The 26,428-nt window shown below is 36.8% G+C and overlaps 3 protein-coding genes across 3 annotated transcripts; 1 reads left to right on the forward strand and 2 right to left on the reverse strand.

Moving 5' to 3' along the window:
- The first annotated feature begins 2,920 nt into the window (after positions 1–2,920).
- Positions 2,921–5,263, forward strand: LOC106434467 (guanine nucleotide-binding protein subunit beta). Its single transcript, XM_013875338.3, has 6 exons — positions 2,921–3,240; positions 3,329–3,423; positions 3,497–3,924; positions 4,376–4,733; positions 4,809–4,922; positions 5,029–5,263. The coding sequence occupies exons 1-6, from the start codon at positions 3,135–3,137 to the stop codon at positions 5,062–5,064; spliced, it is 1,137 nt and encodes a 378-aa protein (XP_013730792.1). The 5' UTR covers positions 2,921–3,134; the 3' UTR covers positions 5,065–5,263.
- On the reverse strand, positions 5,261–10,497 carry LOC106434464 (coatomer subunit gamma). Its single transcript, XM_013875336.3, has 17 exons — positions 10,283–10,497; positions 9,798–9,946; positions 9,584–9,697; positions 9,297–9,497; positions 9,113–9,214; positions 8,632–8,739; positions 8,318–8,551; positions 7,860–8,110; positions 7,586–7,757; positions 7,354–7,509; positions 7,217–7,267; positions 6,888–7,025; positions 6,610–6,807; positions 6,396–6,527; positions 6,137–6,310; positions 5,765–6,004; positions 5,261–5,679 (listed from the first exon to the last, which is right to left on the reverse strand). Exons 1-17 carry the CDS (start codon positions 10,326–10,328, stop codon positions 5,485–5,487), a joined length of 2,661 nt encoding a protein of 886 aa, XP_013730790.1. The 5' UTR covers positions 10,329–10,497; the 3' UTR covers positions 5,261–5,484.
- An 11,018-nt stretch (positions 10,498–21,515) lies between these two features.
- Positions 21,516–24,934, reverse strand: LOC106434454 (proline-rich receptor-like protein kinase PERK5). The gene is made up of 8 exons (XM_022698326.2): positions 23,743–24,934; positions 23,087–23,518; positions 22,913–22,999; positions 22,766–22,836; positions 22,607–22,683; positions 22,383–22,527; positions 22,146–22,307; positions 21,516–22,061 (listed from the first exon to the last, which is right to left on the reverse strand). Exons 1-8 carry the CDS (start codon positions 24,518–24,520, stop codon positions 21,819–21,821), a joined length of 1,995 nt encoding a protein of 664 aa, XP_022554047.2. The 5' UTR covers positions 24,521–24,934; the 3' UTR covers positions 21,516–21,818.
- Between the last annotated feature and the right edge of the window lie 1,494 nt (positions 24,935–26,428).

Here is a 26,428-nt window from a genome sequence, read left to right on the forward strand (position 1 = left end):
AAACCAATTATTAGTGACATTATGTGTACTAGATCTAATCCAACTCTCTCATACATTCCAAAAGTCATCGCCAGAGAATCCACCTAGCACCATTATACCAAGAGATACCTGTAGATTAACCATAGAAAACCATCTAAGATGAACCCAATGTTGAATCCATGAAAGTTCCTTTTTATTCCCAAACCACATAACAAGATTAAAAGGACAAAGAGGACACCTTAAACCCAAACCGCAAAAAGAAACCACGCTACCATTTGAACCAACTACACCATACTTGCTCATAGAACTTATTTGAAAAAAGTAAAACCCAATACGAAAATTAAAACCCCGCCCACTTAAAACAACAGAGAAAACTTGATTCATAAAACCTATGGTTTTGGCATTCCACTCTTCGGGATTGAGGGTCCCTTGCTCTCCTGCTGCTTGACGTTATCTCAATGGCATGTGCCTGTCTTGGTCGGAGCTCGTTTCCGCAGCGAAGCAAGCGCAGACGCAATCCTCATCTTCGTGCTCACTGCGGTACCCAATGAGGCCTTAAGCAGTCTCTTGCGAGAAGCATGCTTCTTCCCTGTTACTTCATCAACCTGCTCCTTCTCCTCAGCGTTAGTGCCTATCTCCAGCTCCCTCTGGGTGTTATCACCCTCCTCATGTTCCTTCATCATCTCCTCCAGCTCACTATCAGAAACGTCTGGTAAGCTATCTGCCGCATCCAAATCAATTACGTGCTCCAAAAAGACAGCTCGAAACTCATCCATATTCATCACCTTATCATCCTCCAAAACCGGTTGTTTCTCCACCAAACCCTGAATCATTTGGAGCCCCTTCTCCACCTCCATAGGATCTGAGATAGCTTATGTTTCCAACGTCTGAGTCTTAACAAGTTGTTCATGGAATTCTTGAGAGGGAAGTATTTTGTCGATCACCAAAGGATCCCTAATCTCTCCATCTTCCTTCGCCTCACTCCTTACTGTACCATGAACCTGCTGAGCCCCTGTGTGTCCTGATAAAGTCCTACCATGGCCCTCTTGAGTATCAACCTGAGTCTCATCTCTCCGTGAACTTCTGTATCTCGAGCCCTCGCCATCTCCGCGGTAGCCTTTGTGGCCATTAGAGGATCCCTTGTTTTCTCTATCAGCCGCCTTAACCCATTTCAAGTCAGCCTCATCAGTCATCTTGCCCTTGCCCTTCCCATGGTAGTCGCGGCCATCTCGCTCTTTGTATTGTTGTTTCGGAGCTCCATTGATGACTACCCCCTTATAGCTCCGTGCTCGATCGTCATGCTTCCCCCCATCATACCAACCCCGTTCCCTTCTCTATCTTCCCTTCTCTTCTCTGGACTCGCCTTCGCGACAGTCTTCTTTGACAGAGGACATAAATCCTCTTTATGACAGAGACTCGAACAAACTTCACAGTACCCGAACAGTTTCTCATACCTCAAAGAGATCTTTACTTCCTCGCCATCGTAGAACTCCCCCCCTTTGAAGTCCAAAGTGGTTTCAAAGCATAACTCTTGAAACGCATCCACCACCACCTGAACTCGACAATGTTCCACATCCACTGCTACTAATCTTCCAAGTGCCTCGCCGAGGCTTTCAAAAGTTGGGGCCGTCCTGAACTCCATTGGAACACCAATCACTCGAACCCAAAAAGTGATTTCGGATGGGAATAGTTGATTCTTCTTTGGTTGCCACCGCGCCAAAGGAAGCACCCAGTAATCAAAATGATAAGGTTGAAGCTTCATGACCGCATCAATATCATTCTCCGTTTCAAAATCAAATTGAAACTTGCCAAACCCCAAGTCTGTCCCAATCACCCGATCCTCCAACTTCCATATCTTAGGTACATTCTGGATCAAAGCCTTCATGTCTTGCTCCGGAGGATTCATACACCTTCCAATCAGAGTTTTTGGAGTAGGTCTTGATGAGCGCCGAGTTGTCGAAGTGAGGCACCGTAATCTTCAATCTTTTTCGAGCACTCTCCTTCCTTCATGTCCCCACCGTTACCCACTAGTTGCCCCTGTGTCATGATGAACAAAATGAGAGAAAGACCTTGTTTTGTTCTGTAGAAAAACGTACAAAATTGATTCGATGAGTTCCAATAAAACAGAGACCCAATATCCCTTTTATAATAAATCCCACTTTCCAAATACCCGAGCCAAGGTTGATCCCCTTTAATTCCATATATCTCCAACTGATATTCTTTGTGAAATCTCGTTCCCAATCTTCTCCATGGAATCTTATTATCATAAACACTAGAAATCACAACTCTCCATATCGCTTTTGTACTTCCCCCATTCTCCTTAAAAGAGAAACAATACAGAATCTTTAAACCGCCAGACTCAATACTTGTAGATCTCTGTGATTTCGTCTTGATGATGATCGAAATCGTAATCGAGATCTCTGAAACACGAGTCCTCCTTAATTTTCCAAAATATCCATTCCGTATATCCAAATCAAATCCCCTGAGATTCGGTAACATCGCCCAATCTAAGAACCCCCACTCCGTGCTTTGTTGTTCCTGTAGATCCATCCGTTCGCCGCCTCCATTTCCAGGATCCCATCGCCGTGAAATCATGAAACCCTAGATCGCCTTACTCTGAACCCAATTAATCATTATATGCAAATTTTTATTTATATGTGTATATATTATTCAACCTTTTTGGTTTTGTTTTGTAAATGATGCGAGCGTTGTAATTCGAAATAGAGGAAAAGTATATATTAAATTATGTCAAATGCTAATAGAAAAGTATATTAGTCAACATCACAGTCGTATGTTAGTAATTGTTCAAATAATTGAGCTACAAAACCAAAACCACAGAGAAAAACTAACGGCAAAGGAGCAAATTCCCGAACAACGACGTCGTTTGAGCATTGTGAATAGGGTCCACTTTTGCTATCCCAAATGGGAACAGTCAATTGTCGTCTTCCTGTCAGGTCAGAGACATCAACAAGAAGAACAACACGAAGCGTGTCTGAATGCTTCATCTCTTCTTCTCCTCCTCCTCCTTTCCCCCCACGTAATTCCCCTAAAATCCACTCTTTCTAGGGTCCGACCATGAACTTTCCTCTCCCCTAAACATCTGCTCTCTTTAGTTTCTCTGATCGGCGACGGAGAAGACCAACTCCGAAGCGGGAATGTCTGTCTCCGAGCTCAAAGAGCGCCACGCCGCCGCAACAGAGACCGTTAATAACCTCCGTGACAGACTTATACAGAGACGCCTCCAGCTACTCGACACCGATGGTTTCTTGCTTCTCTTCCTCTTCTTCTCATGGTTGAAGACATCTTGTTCTTAGTGTTTTTTGATTTCTCTGTGATTGAATTTTGACAGTGGCCAAGTACACGGCGGCTCAAGGTCGTTCTCCGGTGAAATTCGGAGCGACGGATCTAGTTTGTTGCCGTACTCTTCAAGGACACACAGGGAAGGTGAGTGAGAGAGAACTTCAATCTTATCTCTTATCTCACAAGTAAATGAGAAAAGCTTTTTTAACTTTAATAGGTTCATTCATTAGACTGGACACTGGAGAGTAACCGGATCGTCAGTGCATCTCAAGACGGTAGATTAATAGTATGGAACGCTCTAACGAGTCAGAAAACTCACGCTATTAAACTCCCTTGTGCATGGGTTATGACATGTGCCTTCTCTCCGAATGGTCAGACTGTTGCGTGTGGTGGGTTGTTGGACAGTGTTTGTTCTATCTTCAGTCTTAGCTCGACCGCAGACAAAGACGGAACTGTACCGGTTTCGAGAATGCTCAGTGGTCACAAGGGTTATGTTTCGTGCTGTCGGTATGTCCCAAATGATGATGCTCATCTGATTACCAGTTCAGGTGATCAGACATGCGTCTTGTGGGATGTTACTACTGGTCTTAAAATTTCTGTCTTTGGCGGCGAGTTTCAGTCTGGACATACTGCTGATGTACTAAGGTATGGATTTTGCTTCCATGTGGTTGCTTTGCCGGCATCACTTTCTTTGATACGGTTTCTAAAGTAACATATCTTTAGGCATAGGCGTTCGGGTTCCAGTTTTTCGGGTTTAGTTTCTTAGGTCCAGTTTAGGGTTTATATATGTTGAAGTTAGTTCGGTTAATAATACTTCAATTTCGGGTAGATTTTATAACTCTGTCTAAGACCTATCTTCGAATCGAACTCATTATAGTATTCGCTTTCTAAGTGTCTTAAATGTCGGATCAAAATAAATATGAAATTGAGTATTTGATATACCGATATAGATTTGTCGTAGGCAACCTATAGGTTTTGGTCTTTAGGATATAGGGAGTTCAATTGATTTATGTATGAAAGTTAGCATGAATAAAGAGTATATTGGAGTTTAGCTAAACTCAGGCCCTTAAACAACTGTTGTATCCCATTCTTACAGTGTCTCAATCAGTGAATCAAACCCAACTCGGTTCATATCTGGTTCATGTGATACCACTGCACGCTTGTGGGACACTCGCGATGCAAGCAGAGCAGTGGGGACGTTTCATGGGCACAAGGGAGATGTGAATACTGTCAAGTTCTTTCCGGATGGGCATAGATTTGGGACTGGATCAGAAGATGGAACATGCAGGTTGTATGACATTAGGACTGGTCATCAACTCCAGGTGTACCAGCCACAAGGTGATGGTGAGAACCTGCCTGTGACCTCCATCGCATTCTCTGCCTCGGGGAGGCTTCTTTTCGCTGGCTATGCCAATAACAACACCTGCTACGTTTGGGATACTTTCTTGGGAGAGGTAAGCTAATTAAATATTGAGTACTGAATGGTGGGAGTTGTTTTAGCTCATTGTGATCGTTTGGTTCTCTTGCAGGTTGTATTGGATTTGGGGGAGCTTCAGGATTCACACAAGAATCGGATAAGCTGTTTGGGGATGTCAGCAGATGGAAGTGCCTTGTGTACGGGAAGTTGGGATTCAAATCTTAAGGTTAGTAGTGACACTTTTAACATATCATGTTATGTTTTTTCAGTGATATAGAAATTAAGGTAAGAAGTAACATTGGATGTGTGTGTGTTTGTTTAATTACACACAGATATGGGCGTTTGGAGGGCACAGGAGAGTGATATGAAGGAGACAAAACAAACTTAGTCATGTCTCTGCTCTATCTCCAGTTCTTGTGGTTGTTAATATGTTATGTTGTCTGGAAGTAAAACCCTACGGTTGGTTTGTAATCTTGTTGAGAAGGTGTTTTGCTTTTGATATAGTGGAGTTGTGTAAGAAAGGATCACTCTCTAGCCTGCACTTCAAATTCAGATCATTCCATGGAACTTGAAGACCAATATATCATATAAAAAAAGGAAAAACTCCAATGTCTGACAGTAATAATGTAGAAATAAAAGAAGGTAATATTACTATTTAAAAGAAAAGATTGTGCTATGAGGTTGGTTAAGTGAGGATCTTTAGCAACATGAAGAAAACTCTTTGTTTATTTCTGGTAACACTCTTTCGTACTTGGAGAAGATACGTGAGAGATGATCCCTCAAGAGTTTTAGCCGTTGGCAACAATCTCGTGAATGGCCTCAGCGACAGAGACGTCCTCTGCTCTAACCGCCAGTTTCATTGCAATCTCCTTTGAACTGTCCATCCCAAACTGTGCCCTCACTAACACTTTCACGTTCCCTATGTACACACCTGACAGTAAACAAGTGTGTGACCTTGCATTGCTCGGAACTGTCTCCGTCCCCTGCAATTTTGTTTCTCCAAGTGTCAGTTTCAAGTTATCACCAAACCCGGAAAAACAGGAAGAAAACGCAGGAAGAGAGACTAACCTCACAAGGCTGCATGCCAAGAAGATCGATGACAGCCTTTATAGCTTCCCCCAAACTCTCTCTTTGCCCGAGGCCATATTCGTCTACGTGCTCGTCTTCTTCATTCATGCTTTCCCATGCATTCCTGAAATTGGAGACACTCACTTTCACCATGTAATCTGCAGATACAACCTCAAGATCCTCCAGCTGGTACTCATCTTCCACCCCATCGTCCTCTGCTTCTCCTGTGCTTGGGTCAACCTGTGTTACAAATCCCATTCATAATACACAAACAAATTAGTCATCTTGTTTTTCTTTTACCCATGAACAATTAGAGTCAGTCTACTACTTCCACTTCATCTAAATAAGGTAGAAATGAAAAGCAGCATGTACCTCCTTAACAACAAAAGTCAATGTGTTGGAAAACTTTCCAACAGCGGGGACACCTGCTGGCTTCTCAAAAGCAACAAAGGCTTGACCAGGCGAATCGTAAGGAAGTGAGTTTAGGGCCTTTGAAGCTACTTCACTGAATTCCTCTGCTTCTGAAGCATCTACTATGACATTGACCTACAAAACAACTCATGTCATGAGGAAAGAGGGCATAAGCATAAGATAAGCTTTACACCAATGTTCAAGACAAATGGTTCAGTACCCTCTCCAACAACTGCTCTGGGATTGTGTTAGTGCAGTTGTACTGAAACACCACATGATTGTCGAAGATATGCTTGACAACATTGACGGCATATTCTGTTTCTGCTTCAGTTAGCTCCACAGGTGAAGAAGACTGAAAAAGAAAGTACAAGTTAAAGCAATCGAGGTAAGCTAATGACATTAGATTTAAACGGAAAAATAATTTCAGCACTAACCTTGAAAAGTTTTCCAAAGGCGGCAAACTCTGGAATAGATGAGAGAAGTCTTTCATAGCCTTCAAAACCAGAAGCAGGTGCAGCTGGTGGCGCACCGAGACCCGTGGGCTTTTTACCTTGAGCTTTCTTCTCTGCAAGAGGCTGAGATTTTACTTCCTTGGGCACAGAGTTGATATCAAAAGCTTCTTCAGAGGGATCCTGCAGGATCAAAGATATAAGATAACTAATGTACAAAGAAGCCTACGAAAATAAGAAAACCGAGAAATGATAAAACTCACATAATTCTTCAGACTAGTTTCCATGTTGCCCAGAGGAGCCTCCAAGGAACCAAACAGAAACTCCTTGCTATCTTTATCAGCGTCAAGAGTACCATCACCACCAAGGACGCTCAAAAATAATGTTGCTCTATCACGTACCTTAAAATAAAGAGGTCAAAATCCATGATCAAATCAGCAAACAATTTGCATGTATCTTCCCAGAAAATATTTGCAAAGTCAAACATATGAATGTATAATGATGCAACCGACCCAAGGGGTATACAAATAGCAGACAGAAACAAAAAAAATGCACAGATACTACAACCAATAGACCAAGACTAGAAACGCACCTCATCATCACTGTCATAGATGCAGCGCTTCAGCAGAACGGTAATCCTGGGCTGTCGAGCATCCAATGATTAAGCTCTTGACAATGAGTCATGGAAGATATAATAAAGAAATAAGTTAACAATAGAACTGTACATACCTTCAAGGATTCAACCATAAACCCAAACTTTGCTAGTGTTGAAACAGCAGCAGCCCGGACAGTGGCATTTTCCAGATGCACACGATTATAAATATATCGTATATACTTGCTTGGATCTGAGGTTTTGGGCCCTTCGATTCCCAGAAAATGAAGGATCTGTGCGAAAAACACATTTAAATACCACACATGTTTTAATTGAAACATCAGATGGATCATGGAGAAAATGATTTACCTGTGTTGAAAGATATGTGAACTCACAATCTTCAATGAATTCACAAAGATGAAGCAATCCACCTTCCTTCGCATCAGGGATATCTCTGATAATGGTCACAATAGAATCTACTATTGCTCTTTTATACTCAAATCCACCTTCTTCCCTAAGAATGTTGCTTAAGAAGGTCATCCTGTAGATGAAAAGGTGACACATATTATTCATAAGCCACAATGCTATGAAAACAATGCTAGAGATCAAACATACAAATGACACACCGTAAAACTTCACTTACAGGGATCTGTACTTGAGTGGGAATTTCACACACAACGATCTTATTGCGTCCACGACCACAATTTTGAACTCATCAGCAATATCTGACATAAAATTAGTTATCTGCTTCATCAAGCGTTCTACACTTGATTCGTTCCCTGTTTTCAGGAGAGTGGTGATTGCGAGTGTAGCAATGCTTCTGTTCTGGTCAGAAATTAAACTCTCCATATCAATGTTACAGTTGGTGACAGCCATAGGATGAGTCATTGAAACCTGTGGATAAACTTGCGTTTAGTATACAATGAAACATATTTTATGCTTGATGGCCAAGGAACGATGAAGTTATCCAGAAAACTATAATATACTTTCGGTGTCTTACTTTATTTTTTTTGTAACAAACATTCGGTGTCTTACTATACAAAGAAAAGAGATGAAAAAAACTTGTTTATAAAGATTTTGATATAAGAAAGGATTGTAAACCTTGTTCAGAGTTCGGACAGCAGCAAATCTCAACACTGGTTTGGGAGAACTCAAAAAGAGCTGGAGAACAGTGATTGCTGGAGTCAATTCTCGGCTTGTAACACCATCAAGCTCAGTGATCGCCCTGGCAGCCTCAAGGATCACCATTTCTGCCTTATGGCGCAGGCAACTCTCCAGAAACTCATAGAACGGACGTTCTCCAGATTGACCATGGTTGGACATGTCACGGATAACCTGCACAATAGAAACTAGAGCTGAATCGCAAAGTTATTTTCAACCACATATCAAATAATCAAAAGGCATGGAGCACTAACCTGACTAGTGTAGCGTATCAAAAGACACTGAGCCAATGGAGAACGAACAGATCCCCTGGTCAAGCTACCGACCAACTTGCTAACAGCCAAGCGATCATTTTGGCGTATCTGAACATGATGATTGATTGTCAATATCTATTAGATAATTCTCACAATCTTAGTAAATGCAAAAAAGAAAAGCACATTGTGTTGGGAGCCTTTTCAAATCAATGTAACATATATATCATTTTCTAACTCATATAACTTCGACAAGTCACAAGTCTCAGGCCGTTCTTCCAACCAAACATGTAACATATGCTATCCGAGACAAATTCTAAATGACCATAGTAAAGAGCTATGATCGGCGCTACAGAAAACCTATTGTTTATGTTTCTAGTAACACATATTTTGTCAACATACTTCTTACCAGTGGATGTTTAATTAAACAAAGAACAGAAACATAAACCAATTTACTTCGGTAACACCAATGCAACAACCTTACCTGATGGAGCAAAGCTAGGGCATGAAACTGAACGAGGGCTGATCTAGATTGAACACCTTCTTGGACCTCATTGCTCCATCTCTTAACAATTTCAGGGTTTGTCTGAAAACAACAATACAAGAATATAAGCATAAACTAACAAATACGAAACAACAAAACAGTTTTGGGTGTGTAGAAAGGTTACCCTTAGCAAGTGAAGCCCACTGACTAAAGCAGCACTTGAAACAACGGGATTCTTATCCACAATGGCTTGTTTCAAGTACCGCTCAATCTGAGTGAGAAGGGTCCCGTCAATAATCCGGCAGAGGACACGGATAGCATTTGCACGATACATATCAATCTTACTGTTCATGTCCTTCATAAGTGAGCTCGTTACAATAATAACCTATCGAGAGAAACACCAAACAAAACTCATCAGAAACATATACCTCTTACAATAAGAGTAGCATAAACTCTCATAAGAAGGCAAACCTCATCAGATGATGGAGATAACTCCTTAATGATCAAGTAGACCATTCTCCTCAAGCCAGTGTCTTTTGATTGGAAAAGCTTTGTAACTGAAAAGAACACTTCCGTTGCTTCAACCTAAGCAAAATAAAATTCAATTTAACCAATTAGAAGGTTATTCATTTTACACCAAATGTGCTAATGATATGTTCAAAAAGCAAATGAAAGTGAAACGGACCTTGGTGAAAGACTCTCCTTGGTTAAGCAAATAAAGGAGCTTGGTGATGACCTGGGAGCATCTTCTAGGATCAACCTGAGCGTCATTAAAGACTCTCGCTTCTTGAAGAACCGCTCCCTTCTCTATTCCCATGAATGGTGAATACTCCACTGAGAAAATAAACACCACAATTCAGAAGACCGGATCGAATGCGGTAATAGAACTAAACCGGTTCCGTAATTACAACAACACACAAAATAGTCTTGTGCAATTGTAGATCTCATTATAACAAATGTTATTTCATAGGTATTCTCAACGATCACAAAGAAGACTTTGATCTTAGGCATTCGCAGACTAGATAGAATCATCATGTTATCAGTTACTATGGTTACTTCCGCTCCTTTGAGATCTAACACAACCAAATCAAATGATACATCGAATCGCACAGATCTGAAAGCTTCGAATCTGATCTAACGCTTTGCACAGAAAAACGGAGGAGGACGTACTCTCATCGTCGTGATCGTCGTCTTTCTTAACGAAAGGTTGCGCCATTGCTGATGTACCGAAAACTCCCTTAAGAAACTACGCTGTCACTTCTCAGATCTCGCTACAGATGCAACAGTCGAAACGCAGAGGAAGGATGTCGTATGTTTTTGAGAGTCTGAAACTGTGATGAGAGATCGAATAAGAAAACAATTTAGAAGCTCTCGATCTGCTGCGGCCGGCTTCAGATTTTTATACTGAGCTCTAGAGGTTAGGATCTTGCGAGAGACTGACACGTCATTTCGGTGATTTTTTTTTTCATCAACTATAACATATTTAAAATGACATGTAAACCAAACGGGTAACTCTATAATACGATTGGTTCCTAGCAAAAATATAAAAATGATGATACGAGCAGTCGCAAAATAAGTTTTTTTTCTTTAATTATTTAGACTTTTTAACATTACATTTTGATATGTACTTTTAACAAAATCTAATAGAAATTTATTTTTATTTATCGATCAAAATTTAATTGATACTATTATTAATTTCTGATAAAAAATCAATTTCTAAAAATTATTTTTACAAAATATTAGAAGATTTGTTCAAAAAAATTATAATATAAAAGAAAAGATATATTTATTTTGACAATAAAATATATGGAAAATAGTATGCTTAAACTTGTTGGAAATATATCTGATATTATTTTTTCAATGTAATTTCAAAATCAATAGCATATTTCGTAAATCTCATTATAACAAATGTTACTTCATATAATTTCTTTTTTTACACTAAAATATATGAAGTTATTATTGAATTAGGAATAGCGGAAATTATTATTTCAACCATGGGATCAGCAATTTCAATATCATTTTTTCATCCATGTCAAACAAAATCAATTCAACTTAAAATTCAGACAACCAAATAAAACTAAGAGGTAAACAAGTTGTTTTCCTATTGGCTCGCTTTTTGCTAATATAGACCATTTGTTTTGGAGAGTTATTCAAAAATGGAGGATCATCAGTTTGCATGGATATTATGATATATATGGAAGGTCCGGAATAATAAAGTTTTCAGTAACCTTGATATTGATCCGAGAGAAACGGTTAACTTAGCAGAATTGGAATCAACACCTTGGACTGAGGCACATGTCATAAATACTCTCATGTTGGTACATGAGGCACGGAACATACCGAATTCAAGGACTACAGGCAGATGGTGTTACACAGACAGTTCTTGGAAGGATAAAGATTTATTTTCAGGGTAAGGCTGGTTCAGCACGCTACCGGGGTTTGAGGGTTTGTTAGGGGCCAGGAATGTAAGGGCATGTCTCTCACCTCTTCATGCGGAGATGGAGGCACTCATTTGGGCGATGGAAAGCATGAAAAATCTAAGACAATTTAGGGTTACGTTTGCTACAGATTGTTCTCAATTGGTGAAGATGGTTTCGGAACCAGAAGAATGACCCGCATTTAAAAGTTACCTGGAATATATTAAGCTCTTGAGAAGAAGCTTCATCAACTCAGATATCGTTCATGTTCCCAGGACAGAAAACATAAAGGCGGATCGCTTGGCACGCAGTGCTCGGACACAACCGTCTTTCGTCGTACACATGGATGCAGAGTTGCCACTTTGGTTTACAGAGTCTACACGAGTCTGTGAATGTTCGCTGTCAAAAAAAAAACAAGTTGATTTAACTAGCTTGAAGCTTTTTTATACCTAATAACAAGAGTTCCTTGAGTCTCTGTTTCCTCGTCTATGTTATTCGTCGTGTCTTTAACATCTCTTTTAGTCTTTGTTTCCTCCATGGGTAACAATCTCTCTCTCTCTCTCTTTCCCCATTGAACTCTCTGCTATTTTTTAATGTTTCGGATTATGTTAAAACACAACTAATTAATTTTTAATTTTGATTTTGCAATTGAATTAGATAGGGGGATCTTGGCAGAGATAAGAATATTAAGAGGAAATATGCAGAGAATTTATAACTTTGGGTAGTTTGGTGAATAGGTTAGTAGTATAGGAGGAATAGATAGGGTGGTTGAGTTTAGAGAGGGGTTTAGGCAGTCAAACCCAAATATTTTAGAGTCTGTAGGGATTTAAAACATCTTTGTGGTAGAAAAAGTCTATGGTCTGAACATTTCGAGTTTCATTCATGATCAAAAGAATTACTTTGAAATAACAATTTAAATAGAGATAACAGTGCTCAAACCAAAACTATAACTCTTAAGATCTTTTAGTATTTGTTATTGCTCTTTCTCTGTCTTGTTATTCCCGGGTGATTATTCACATGTAATATGATTATTTATACCAAACACTTGTAAAATCCTATTGCTGTATGGATTATGTATAATAGTCTTTTTCATTACTTTTATTTTATACTAGATAAGGCTCGTGCGTTGCAACGGGTTTTGTTTGATGTTTTAGTAAAACCATAAAAATAATAAATCATTTTATTATAGATTGAAGATTTTTTTTTGTTTGCATAAGCTGTGAGATATTTATTTATAATTACAAACTCATTTACACACATAAATCCCTATTAGTATTTGTATTTATAATCATGGTGCATAGGTAAATTGTTATCAACTTTGTATTTAAGGCTAGAGAAAACATTCATACCTAAAAATTTAAACCAAACTCAACCAAAGTAAAAATTAAAATGAAAAAAATTGAAAGCTAAATAAGGTCAATCTAGTTAGTGACAATATTATACGGGAAATTACCAAAAATACAACATTCTTAATACCACTTTTATTCTCACTTTTAAAAAGAGAAAAAACACTTATAATCCTAAGGTTAACTAATCTAGACTAAAGGTTTAGAATTGAGGGGGTGGGGTAGGTTTTAGGAATATAGAATTTAGGATTCTAATAAATATATAAATAAATAATTATTTAAAAAAAAAAAATTGTGTTAACTAAATATAGTTAACTCATATAAGTTAACATAAATATATATATGTTAACTAATACCGAGCTTCATAAACTTCATTATTCATTTAAGAATTTTCAATCATATGGCCAAGATTAACCAAGCAACCATCATCATAGCTGAAACTAATAGAAATAATAAAAAGGGCTTTTTTGCAAAACTGACTTACAACTTAAAGTCAAACACAAAACTAACTTCCTTTTTTTTGAAAATTGGTTTTGCCCTATTCACTCCACAAGTTCATATAATTTACGAAAATGCCATCAATTTTTTTTTTTTTCGAAAATGACATCTTTACTCTCTCACCCTCATCATCTTCAAGTAATTACAAGATTGTCATTGTCATCAATACCACAACCACCATGAACAACCAATTTGAAGCTCTTAATGCTCCAAAAAATCGATTTACCCTTCTGATATTAGGCGTTTTCAAGCTCCTAAGACAAATGTTGTAGTATAGTGATTGTCGAACCAATTCTGAGGGATATCAAAGCACTGAGAATGCAAGTACTCACTTAATCTAAGTGCAACCAATGATTTAGATGAGTTTTAAGCTATGACTAAAACTAAAAAGCAATAACAGAATGATACTTTCTTGACTAAGGGAAAAGAGAACTCATGGGCGTAGGGATTAGACCTTGGGTGATCAAGTTTCGAACTAAGGATGACAAATGATCAATCAAACTATCGACCTTAAGCCTAGACACAATTCTAAGCAAGCTCTATGTCTAGATGAATGCTCATTTGCTAACATATCTCAAACATCAAATGTCTTTGGTTGAATAATATGAAAGCAATCATTACTAACAAGTCCATTAGCTATTTTAGCACCTTTAACAACAAATGTCTTTGGCAACGTATACTAAAAGCCTAGGAGAGTTGTCTCAGGCATTTCATCAAACACCTTTTGGGTGGGAAATGCCTATTGATCAACTTTTGAGTGGCCAACTCAGAAGATGCATTATGAATACTCTACTAGCAAGGAACAAGAATGATCTACACTAAAACATCCTAGAACTAACCTAATCACCATTGATCTCCCTAACCCATGAATTCAAAAGGTGATTACTCACTAATCTCCATGATTCCTCTTAAACCCATATTGGATTTCAGATTAATCATGTAGAGAAATAGATAAGAAATCAACAATAACACAAGAACATAGCAATCAAAATCCAAGAGATGAGCTTCTCAAGAGAGTTTTTGTGTATTTCTCAATAGATCAAAAGATCATCTGCCTGGTGGCTACAAAAGATGTTTAAAACATAGGTTTTAGAAATGTAAAACGTGCATAATGAAATGACCAAAAGGCCCTTAAGTAAAATAGAAAATCGACCCAATAATAGACGCGGAGCGACCTCGGCATGTCGCTCCGAGAGGTCTCTCTGGCCTTCGGGAGCAACCTCAGTGGGTCGCTCTGAGAGGTCGCTCCGGGCTTCGCTTCGTGTCGTCTCGCCATAGAGACGCGAGCGACCTCGGGGTGTCGCTTTGGGAGGTCGCTCCGAGAGGGGTGTGAGAAGCGAGCGACCTCGGCGCGTAGCTCTGGGCAAGTCGCTTCACGGGGTGAATATGGCGAGCGACTTCACGGGGTCGCTCCAGCTAGGTCGCTCTGAGAGGTGCTTTGGAGCGACCTCATGACGTCGCTGCGGAACCTCGCTCCCCTGCTCTGCTCGTCCAATGATCACATATTTCACCTCCTTTGAGCTCCAAATGCATCCAAATAGCCCCCAAGAACTCCATGTGGCACTCCAACACCTGATAGAGACTCATGTATGCAAAATGTAACCTAAGCATGGCTAAATCCTAGTCTATATGATCAAAATGCACATAGATGAATGGATAAGATAATGGAAATATGCAAGATATCACCTTCTTCTTTTTCCATTCTTGTGAACTAAACACAATATATCTCTCACTTTCTCTCTACAATGAGCTAAAAAAACCCAAGATTTTGATTCTAAAATTTTTATGGTTCATAGAGTCATAGAAGCTAACGATTCTGGGTGGGTGACTTTCGTTTGTGATTCTGTGTGCTTGGAGAAGCCTTATGTATGCTAAGGAACTTATCTCACCAATTTAAGGTATGACATCGAGTTTTTTTCCAGATCTGTTCGTCAGACGACTTACTTGGGAAGTCGTCTGGCTGTAGACGACTTACCTGGAAGTCGTCTGGCTGTAGACGACTTACCTGGAAGTCGTCTGGTCAACGCAAATGTTATTTTTGCAATTGACTGTGAAATCTGTAACCTGAGACGACTGAAAGTTGAGTCGTCTACTATTGTTTGGTTTCAAAAAAATTTCCAAAGAACCTAGACGACTTACATTTCAGTCGTCATAGGTTAGTTTTGCATTTGACTGGATAATTACAAAAGTTTGACTTCCCCAGACGACTTACATTTCAGTCGTCTGTCGAAAATTAAAATAATAATATTTTTTTAAAAGTAAAGGACTTACAATTAAGTAGTCATAGGTTAGTTTTGCAATTGAAAAAAAAACTTCAAGATTTAATTATACACAGACGACTTATAATTCAGTCGTCCACCAGACGACTTACTTGTAAGTCGTCGAGGATTTTTTTCCGAGATTCTGGTCAAACCTCGTAAATCCTGGACGACTTACATTTCAGTCGTCTCGTGGACGACTGAATTTTAAGTCGTCTGTATATAATTAAATCTTGAAGTTTTTTTTTTCAATTGCAAAACTAACCTATGACGACTTAACTGTAAGTCGTCTACTTTTAAAAAAATATTATTATTTTAACTTTCACTAGACGACTGAAATGTAAGTCGTCTAGAAAAGTCAAACTTCTGAAATAATCCAGTCAAATGCAAAACTAACCTATGACGACTGAAATGTAAGTCGTCTAGCTTTTTGGAGTTTTTTTTTTAACCAAACAATAGTAGACGACTTGTTTTTCAGTCGTCCGAAATAACAGATTTCAAAGTCAATTGCAAAAATAACCTATGCGTTGAACAGACGACGTATAGTTTAGTCGTCTGGACAACTTAGATTGAAGTCGTCCGCGTCTTCTCCGCTAGTTTTTAAGTCTTCCACGTTAGTTTTTGAATAACTTGTATTTTTAAGAGTGATAAGTAACTTCAAGATATGTAAAACTCATATTTACAAAATATGTTCTCTCCCTTAGTTTTACTAAATTTGACTAAGTTTTTCAACGCAAACTTATAAAAAATATGATATGCTTTTACTAGTTACTATTGTTTGTTTCCACCTCTTAAGTATTATTGTTATAGACAATAATGATGACTATTGTTATGAGTTGGAAGAAGGGTTAAATGCTTCTTAAAATATTGTATCAATATGAAGCTACCAACATTCTTGTTTATTAAGATGAGAAAAGGCCATTGGAGTTTATTATTGCATATGAGAGATCCAAAGATAAGAAAAAGGCTACTGAAGTCTATTATTTCATTGATTTGTAAATGTGTAAACACATTGTTAGCACATTTAATACATCTTGGAAAACATTATTACTGATTTTACAAAAAAATCACAACTAAAAGAGTAGACATGCAATTCACAAAACAGACCACAAACAAAACTATTATAGATCATTCCTCTACAAAGATAAGCTTGGATTCCACTTGAGTAGACAAGACCAGACGACTTTTAAGAAGTCCAGACGACTTCCAGGAAGTTCGGACGACTTTGTCAGAAGACTTTTAGGAAGTTCAGACGACTTCCAGACGACTTTACAGGAAGTCCAGACGACTTTTAGGAAGTCCAGACGACTTTCAGATGACTTCCAGACGACTTCCAGACGACTAACAAGTAAGTCGTCCCAGAAGTCTTCCAGATCTGAAAAACCTGCATATTAAATCCAGATCTGAAAAACCTGCATATTCAAAAACGTTCAAATGGCTTAAAAACAGAAAAAATGAGTGGAAGATTAGATAAGAACACACAAAAATACATATCTAAAAATAATAGATCTACCTTTAAATTAGTGGAAGATGAGTACCATCTAATTAAAAACCTGCAAAAAGATAGATTAGTAAGAAAGACATGAGACAAAACTGAAAAATTCATATAAAGTTTGGTGTTTTCAAGTCAAAGAGATTAGAGTGGGTTTGGGGAGTTTTAGTTTGGGAAAAAAGTAAGAACTTTATACAACAAGAAGTTACCAAATGAAGAAAAATCAAACATAAGAACTTACCAAAATGCTTAGAAAAATCCAGACGACTTCCTGGAAGTCCAGACGACTACGACTTCCTGGAAGTCCAGACGACTTTGTCAGAAGACTTCCAAGAAGTCCAGACACTTCCAGACGACTAACAAGTAAGTCGTCTCAGAAGTCTTCCAGATCTGAAAAACCTGCATATCAAATCCAGATCTGAAAAACCTGCATATCCAAAAACGTTCAAATGACTTAAAAATAGAGAAAATGAGTGGAAGATTAGATAAATATACATTTATAGAACACACAAAAATACATATCTAAAATTAATAGATCTACCTTTAAATTAGTGGAAGATGAGTACCATTTGATTAAAAACCTGCAAAAGAGATAGATTAGTAAGAAATACATGAGACAAAACTGAAAAATTCATATAAAGTTTGGTGTTTTCAAGTCAAAGAGATTAGAGAGAGGTTGGAGAGTTTTAGAATGATGAACATTACATTTTTGTTGCAGCCATTTGAGAGGAGGAGAGAGAATGTGTAAATTTTTCTTTATATAGGAAGACAAAAAATCCAATTAGGTTAAATATTTTTGACTCAGACGACTTCCTAGACGACTTACATTTCAGTCGTCTGTTGAATAAATTAAAACAGACGACTTACATATAAGTCGTCCAGAAGAGTTTAATATTTTTAGTGGGAAATTAAATATTTTTAGCGGGAAACTAAAATAGAAGACTTTCCAGACGACTTACAAGTAAGTCATCTGGTTTAAATTATTTAAGGGGGAAAATAATTTTTTTAAAAAATTTTAGGCGGGAATATTTGGACGACTTACATGTAAGTCGTCTGTTTTAATTTCTTCACCACACGACTGAAATGTAAGTCGTCCGAGTAAAATGACCCGGTTAGGTTAAAACATACATTGGTAAAATTAAAGGTTCGGTACGATGTGGACGACTGAAATATACGTCGTCCGGGTAAATTATTCAACAGACGACTGAAATATAAGTCGTCCACACCCTAAACATAACCCCTAAACTTAATTATCTTATTAAACACTTCATAAAATCAAATCAAACTTGAAAAGTGTTTACTATATACAGAAATAAACACATATAGGTGATAACTAATTTTTGAAAAAAAAAACATTTTAGTTTTCCAAAATCTAACCCTAACAGTACATACAATACTACAACATATGTTTGCCAAACTCATAAACCAAAGTATTTCATGATTCACTACTTCCACTCATCTATCTTCAAAACAAATCAATTTTATCATATCTTAATTTATATCACTTAAAACTGTTTATAATTACTTGATTTTTATTTTTCACGCATCAAAATATTTTTTTACAAGATTTATAAATTATTTTTAAAATAAACTAGTACCAGACGACGTACACTTCAGTCGTCCAGACGACTTCCAACATCTCAGACGACTCAGACGATTTACTGGGGCTATATTCGTAAAAATGGCTTCTGTTTTTTTGTTTGGTCACAATGGGTTGAGCTGTAATTTCACTAGGGTTTTAGGTTAGTTTTGCATTTGATTCAAGTTTGGGTATAAGTTTGGGATTAAAATCAAGTTGTGGGTTAGTTTTGGCAAAAAACCCTAATAAAAATTAGTATATTAAATTTTCTTCAACTAATTAGAGTAACATCAAAAAAATTTTATTAGAATTTAGTTCAGAAGATGCTGATTAAAAAATTACACTTTGATATTTCTTGCTAAAAGACTTTCATGATAATAACAATATTATCACATTTCACAGCGCGATATATATCTTCATATAGTTCTACTTGTCCAGCTCATAATGTTGTTTGTATTTCAATTTCACTATATAGAATAGAGTTTTTGTAGAAAAAAAAACTGAAATTGCTTAATGAAATTGGACTAATAATTCATAGAGAAAAAATGCTACAGTTATTTATAGAAAAATATCTCCTTAACAATTAAGTTAGAGTAACTATTTGAACATCAGCTTTTTCATATTATTGATATACTAATTACACATCTGTAACTAAAAAGTTATATATATATATATATATAAATGCATGAATGTTATCATCTAATTAATAGTTTCTTGTATCTTTAAGTTGAGCAAAATCTTTGTAGTTGAAATCAAATTTTTTTCACAAAGTATTTGAGGTAATGGTTGTTTCACACATATGCAGTTGTTGTTTTCTCAATCACTCTTATCTAAAATTTATGATCAGAGACTTTATAGTTCTTACTGTAATCCTTTCGGTTACAAAAAAAAAGGAATAATTGTAATCCTTTTTGGATTATGATTTCTTAAACATAAAATTTATTATTTTAATAAGAAAGATTATTATTATATGGAAATATTTGAAATACTTGTTTTACATTTTTTGTTTAGATTTGAAGAAAAAAGAAAACTACAATTAAACAATCTTTAACAATTTTATTTTGTAGAAGATTTTATAAATTAAAGGATAATTACTATCAAACAAATTTGTACAATTATATTTTCTTTCTGATTTTAGAAAATAAAAATTAGTATTAAGTAAATTATTATACTTTTTTTTGTTTAAGAATTGTAAAAAGGAAAAAAAAATTAGAAAAAAGAATTTATTGTCAACTAAAAACTATCAAATAAGCTTTTGCTATTATTTTTATTTATGATTTTTAAAAAGGAAAATTACTATTAAATAATTCTTGTGTTATTATCTTATTATACTTATATTATTAATTACGATATATTAAGCAATTATGTTTGGTGACAAAATATAGGAGAACTTAATCTTATATATAGATGTGAATAATTGTAATCCTTTGAGTTACAAAAAAAAAAAATTGTAATCCTTTTTGGATTATGATTTTTTAAACAGAAAAATTACTATTTAAATAATAGAGTCTATTATTATATGAAAATATTTTAAATACTTATTTTACTATTTTTTAGATTTGAAAAAAAAAACTACAATTAAACATTTTTTAACAGTTTTTTTTTTGTAGAAGATTTTATAAACGAATAATTACTTTCAAAACTATATATTTTTTTATTTTAGAAAACGAAAAATTAGTATTAAGTAAATTATTATACTTTTTTAGGAATTGTAAAAAGGAAAAAAAATATAAAAATGAAATTATTGTCAACTAAAAAAACTATCAAATAATCTTTTGTTGTTATCTTTATTTAGTATTTTAAAAAATGATTTTACAAAACGAAAATTAGTATTAAGTAAATTATTATACATATTTTTTGTTCAGGAATTGTAAAAAGAAAAAAAAATTAGAAAAATGAAATTATTGTCAACTAAAAACCATCAAATAACATTTTGCTATTATTATCTTTCTTTAGTATTTAAAAAAAGGGAAAATTACCATTAAATAATTCTTTTGTGTTATTATTTTATTATATTTATATTATTAATTATGATATATTTTAACACATTTCATCTTCTTAAATTTTTAATTGTCATGTATCATCGTCATGTTAATTATCAACTTCGAAGAACCAAACTTTATATAATAAGATGTTTTCTCGCAGTTGATAAGCAAAGGAAAATAATCTCTAAATTAATAGGCTTTATCTATTGTTACAGACCTTTTTATCGTCATGGGCTAGATCATATACAAAACTTGGGCATGTTTTCTACACAAATCAACACAATCAGTATTTAAAATGTAAATTCATTGTTATTCTGCCGAGAGTTTGACATAATTCGTATAAAATAATAAATATACTGTTATCTAAACATCAATTTTAGAAGTTCATTTTAAAATCGAATATTATTAAACTTGTCATTTCATAAAGTATTTTCAAATCTATTGTCACTGAAAATTTGCTAAGTTGTGAGTTTTAAAAAAAATTCCAATGGTTTAAAAGTGTTTTAGTTGATTTTTTTAATTTTGTGGAAAGATTATATATAAATCTCATGATTTTGTATAAGGTTCTAAAGTAATCTAACCAAAATTATATTAAATCCTCCAGATTATCTAAAATCATTTAAAACTCAATAAAAAAAACAAATAATGTCAAATTCAAGATTTGAATACATTGTCATTCATGACAGAATTTACTTATACCCCTTTGAGTTGTTTTTATCAAAAACATTTTTTTGGTATATACGTTTGCTTGGATTCAAATCTCAGAAACATATGTAAAAACGTGAATGAATCATTCTCATACCTTTAGTGTCTAGTCCCATAAGGGACCTCCATAATTTTGGAGTTTAAATAGATAGGCAGATGTAGTAGATAGTTAATACAAGAACGATAAACAATATAATAAATATCTTGATTATGCTTATCCACCACTAAACCATAACTGTATGGCCCAAGGCTCTGTCCTTTGTGCTACGTTTCTAACAAAACACACTATAGTCTCTCCGGTTCTAAAACAAACATCATAGTTTCTGACTTTTTGAAACTATAATTCCTTGACGCAGAATGAATGAAACAAACAAAGGAACAAAAAGCCTTGGCAAAAGAGATGAAAAGTGTATGAGAAGTGTGTTTTTAAAATTGAGGATTGCGCTTCATTTCTTCACTACTTGAAGCTGATGGGTTTAAGCCATACTCACCGGTTTGATACTCTTTACTCTCTAATGCTAACTTCCTGAATTTTTTCATGTCTGCACTGTACGATCTCGTGTCATACTCCGAGCTCCCGGTTCCAGGGCTCAAATAAGTGTTTTGTGCTGCTCTTCCTCCCTCGCTTAGATCCTCTATTGACATATCTCCTTCTAGTGCTCTTACAATCTTTACATGTTCCAAGATTCATAACCATGTCTCAGTTATCATCAAGATTGTGATTGCTAAACAAAACAAGAATTAACAAGTTACCTGACTCATCTTAGGTCGTCTTCTTGCCGAGTGTCTGATGGCTGCAGCTGCACAAGAAGCCATTCTAGCCATCTCTTGTTGGTCGTAGTTTGTCTCTAGACGCGGATCTGCTAACTGGCTGTAATCTCCATCTTGAGCTGCTTTCGAACACAGAGGTCTTGCCTGCACAACACAATAGTAACATTAGGTTCTTTTGTTGGGGATTCAACAAGTAAACCAAAGAGCAGACCGACTTACCCAATCGACCAAGCTGTCTTCCATTTCTCCAGTTAGATCCACTGGAGGTCGTCCGGTTATAAGCTCAAGAAGCATTACCCCAAATGAGAAAACATCAGATTTGTCGGATAGTTTTCCGCTTGACGCATACTCTGGAGCTAAGTATCTGAACCCAAAGAAAATGTTAAATGACATAAAACAGAGTGAAAACGTGCCTTACAAGCAAACAGTCCAAAGCTATTTACCCAAAAGTCCCCATGACACGAGTGGAGACATGAGTGTAGTTGTCTTGAGATAGCTTAGCTAATCCAAAATCTGCAACCTGTGTATATATATACACATCAATACTGACTCGAAAGAAAAGATGGGAGGAATGAAAGTCATAGCAGTACATATATATATACCTGAGTTTCAAAACTGAAGTCAAGAAGAATATTTGCAGCTTTGATATCTCTATGGATGATGCGAGGATGACCTACCATTGATATAAATATATACAATATGTTTAGTTTCTTAAAGAGAGCGAGGTAGAAACTAAATCATTCTCTTACAGTCTTCATGCAAATATGCAAGGCCTCTAGCTGATCCCAATGCAATCTTCACTCGTACATGCCAATCCAATACTGGACGACCTTTTCCTGAAGTTTCAATCATGTTGTTGATAAAAGAGACATCATACATAAAAAGTGATGATTCAAGTAAATATTATGTTAGAATTATGTTACCATGAAGATGGAATTCAAGCGTGTTATTAGGTAAAAACTCGTAAACCAATAGCCTTTGACCACCAGAGATGCAATATCCAACAAGAGAGACGAGATGACGATGATGGACACGGCTAATGATCTCAACCTCTGCTTGAAACTCGCGTTCTCCTTGTCCACTTCCAAGTTTAAGACTCTTCACTGCAACTTCTTTGCCACTGGGCAAAACTCCTTTATGAACATACCCAAATCCTCCTTGTCCTAGAAGATTAGACTGAGAGAAACCTTCTGTTGCAATGGACAGTTCATCGTAGGTGAAAGTGCTTTGGTTGTGACCAAGAGTCGCAGCTGGAGGCGACGGTGCGGTTGGACCGGCTAAGTTAGAGCTGTCGCTATGATCCATGTTCACTACATGGTCTTGAGGTGTTCCATTGTTGTAATAGCCACCATTACCTACATATGCAACAACTCCATTATAGCATCTTAAGTCTAATCCTTTTGCACATACCAAGTTCGAGATATAAGCTCACACATCGAGAGTTTCAATGGGACATAAATAATATATAATAAGAGAACCAATTAATTTTAAGTTGGAAGCCGAGAAAACTTAACAAATTAGTATAAACCACTAGACTATAAAAGGCTTAAACATTGATTGTGATTAAACATTTGATTACCATTGGGAGCTCCAAAGGGAGTGTTGTTGTTGTAGTAATGCATGTGGTTGACTTGAGGAGCACGTTTCTCCTTCTTCTTCTTGTAGCAACAGATGCAAATAAACATTAGAAGTAGAAGCAGTAACCCTGCTCCTACAATGACTCCAATAATCAGTCCAAGGTTGGCTTGGTGTGGTTGTTCCCCTGGTGGTGATGACGTGTCTGAATCTCCACTATTCCGGGGAGGGCTTATAGACCGAGGCGGTGAAGGTGAGCCACCGTCACTGGACCTTCTGTTTCCAGACGGTGGAGACGGTGTGGAACCTTCTCTGTTGTTACTGTTGATTCTGTTACGGTCATCATTTTCAGAAGTTCCAGACGGTGGAGACGGTGTGGAACCTTCTCTGTTGTTACTGTTGATTCTGTTACGGTCATCATTTGCAACAGGAGACGGAGGAGATGATCTTTGTGAAGGTGGTGATTGCTTGGACGGTGCTTGAGGAGTTGCAGGTGGAGTTACAGGAGATGAGATTTGAGGAGAAGGTGGAGAAGGATTCTCTTGAGTTTGAGGTGGTGGATTAGGTACAGCTGGAGGAGATGTTGGCAATGATGGGGGAGGGGAGGTTTCCTGCGTCGGTGGTGCAGGCGGCGGTGAAGAAGCTGTTGGCGTTGGAGGAGGAGCAGAATCAGGAGACGGTGGAGAAGAAGCAGGTGAGGTTGGCGGCGATGTATCATTAGACAGAGAACCTGCATTAGGGGTTTCCGGGGCAGGAGGTGAATTCTCCGGAGAGTCTGCCATGATGAAGTCTTTGTTCTTTGGTGAAAGGTTTCTCAGCGGCGGAGAAACCTTCTCCCCGGTGATCCTTGACTCATCAGCCTTGCGTTACAAGCAAAAACAATCGAAACTTAGAACTTGGAGATATTCAGAAGACTTGGTGAAGAGAAGAGAAGAGAAGATTGTTGGAAAGAGAGGAATCCTGATGGTTTCTCTTTTTGGGTTTGGAGAAATGGCTTCGAAGGAGGAGAAGAGATTAAGGAACTATAATTAGAAGCAAAGGCTCTCTATCTTTCTCTCTACCATCTATGATCTATATTTGTTCTTTCTAGCCGTTTGAAGTTTGATGAACCAAACCCGGTCTAGAAGGCCAACCAGTTTGAGATTAGAGATGATTTGAGTACTAATTAACCGAATAAACAAAATTTAATCAAAACCGAACCAGAAAGAACGGTTAGCTCATTCACTACAAGAAAACACTAGCTTAACGAGGAAAATTAACAAGAAAAAATAATCCTCATAAATTTACGTCGACTTTACGAGAAAATTACGTGAAAAAATAAAATCAGCGTTATTTCCTCGTAAAGTAACGACGAAACAATTTCGTCGTAAAGTCGATGTAAAGTGACGTGGCTTTTACGAGGAAAGTGTATTTCCTCGTAAATACCACATAAACTTAGCGTGTTCTTTACGAGGAAATAATTTACGTGTCTATCTAGCGAGGAAATTTTGAATCCACCAACTTTGTAGTTGTCACACGTTTTTTTTTCGGCCACCTAACTAATTTTCGTCGTAAATTCATAGGAAAATTACAACTACCAGATTCGAAAATTTCCTATAAATATGGACGTTTGAACATCATTTTAAACACACCAACAAAAAAAACGTGAAAAATATGGCTAGCTCCGGGAATATTTTCGAGTTGCGGAAGTGGATGTATATGCATAGAGATGCTAACAGGAGAGTGATGAAAGAATACCTTGCGGGGATGGAGACATTTATGCATCAAGCAGATTCAACATCGCTCGCCCAAGAAAGTGGTAAGATGTCCTGTCCTTGTCGGAAATGCAACAATTCGAAATTGGCAAACCGTGAAAATGTTTGGAAGCATTTAATAAATAGAGATTTCACGCCAAATTACTATATCTGGTTTCAACATGGAGAATGTCATAATTATGATCAGAATGAAGCTAGTAGTAGTAATAGCAATTTTCAGGAAGAACCGGTTGATCATCATTTGCATAATAAACATACTTACCATCAGGAGGAGATGGTAGATTATGATAGGGTTCATGATATGGTAGCTGATGCATTCGTAGCTCATGATGAAGATGAAGAACCTAATATAGATGCAAAAAAGTTTTACGAAATGTTAAACGCGGCGATTCAACCACTTTACAGTGGTTGTAGAGAAGGTCTCTCTAAATTGTCGTTGGCTGCTAGAATGATGAATACTAAAACTGATCACAATCTACCTGAAAATTGCATGAACGAATGGGCAGACTTGTTTAAAGAGTATTTGTCGGAAGACAATGTGTCTGCTGATTCTTATTATGAGATTCAGAAACTGGTTTATAGTCTTGGGTTGCCTTCGGAGATGATAGATGTTTGCATCGACAACTGCATGATCTACCGGGGAGATGATGAGAAGTTAGAAGAATGTTGATTCTGCAAGAAGCCACGATTCAAGCCGCAAGGACGGGGACGTAATAGGGTACCGTACCAAAGGATGTGGTACCTACCAATTACAGACAGATTGAAAAGATTGTACCAATCAGAGCAGACTGCTGGAAAGATGAGATGACATGCCGAGCATACTCAGACGGATGGTGAGATGACTCATCCATCAGATGCAAGAGCCTGGAAACATTTTAACAAAGTACATCCGGATTTCGCTAGCAATAGCTGGAATGTGTATCTCGGATTATGCAT

Source organism: Brassica napus, chromosome C3, assembly GCF_020379485.1.
Source record: "Brassica napus cultivar Da-Ae chromosome C3, Da-Ae, whole genome shotgun sequence".
Taxonomy (NCBI): Eukaryota; Viridiplantae; Streptophyta; class Magnoliopsida; order Brassicales; family Brassicaceae; genus Brassica; species Brassica napus.

What these genes read in the sequence shown, in the direction of transcription:
- LOC106434464 (XM_013875336.3), bottom strand. Translation starts at nt 10,328, where the DNA reads ATGGCGCAACCTTTCGTTAAGAAAGACGACGATCACGACGATGAGA. An exon ending in CTGTCCGAACTCTGAACAAG is followed by an intron (nt 8,111 to 8,317) that starts GTTTACAATCCT and finishes GTTTATCCACAG; the next exon opens with GTTTCAATGACTCATCCTAT. An exon ending in CCTTTGGAAAACTTTTCAAG is followed by an intron (nt 6,528 to 6,609) that starts GTTAGTGCTGAA and finishes TTTCTTTTTCAG; the next exon opens with TCTTCTTCACCTGTGGAGCT.
- LOC106434467 (XM_013875338.3), top strand. Translation starts at nt 3,135, where the DNA reads ATGTCTGTCTCCGAGCTCAAAGAGCGCCACGCCGCCGCAACAGAGACC. An exon ending in CCAGCTACTCGACACCGATG is followed by an intron (nt 3,241 to 3,328) that starts GTTTCTTGCTTC and finishes GAATTTTGACAG; the next exon opens with TGGCCAAGTACACGGCGGCT. An exon ending in GTTGGGATTCAAATCTTAAG is followed by an intron (nt 4,923 to 5,028) that starts GTTAGTAGTGAC and finishes AATTACACACAG; the next exon opens with ATATGGGCGTTTGGAGGGCA.
- LOC106434454 (XM_022698326.2), bottom strand. Translation starts at nt 24,520, where the DNA reads ATGGCAGACTCTCCGGAGAATTCACCTCCTGCCCCGGAAACCCCTAAT. An exon ending in TGCATATTTGCATGAAGACT is followed by an intron (nt 22,837 to 22,912) that starts GTAAGAGAATGA and finishes TATCAATGGTAG; the next exon opens with GTCATCCTCGCATCATCCAT. An exon ending in GACGACCTAAGATGAGTCAG is followed by an intron (nt 22,062 to 22,145) that starts GTAACTTGTTAA and finishes GAACATGTAAAG; the next exon opens with ATTGTAAGAGCACTAGAAGG.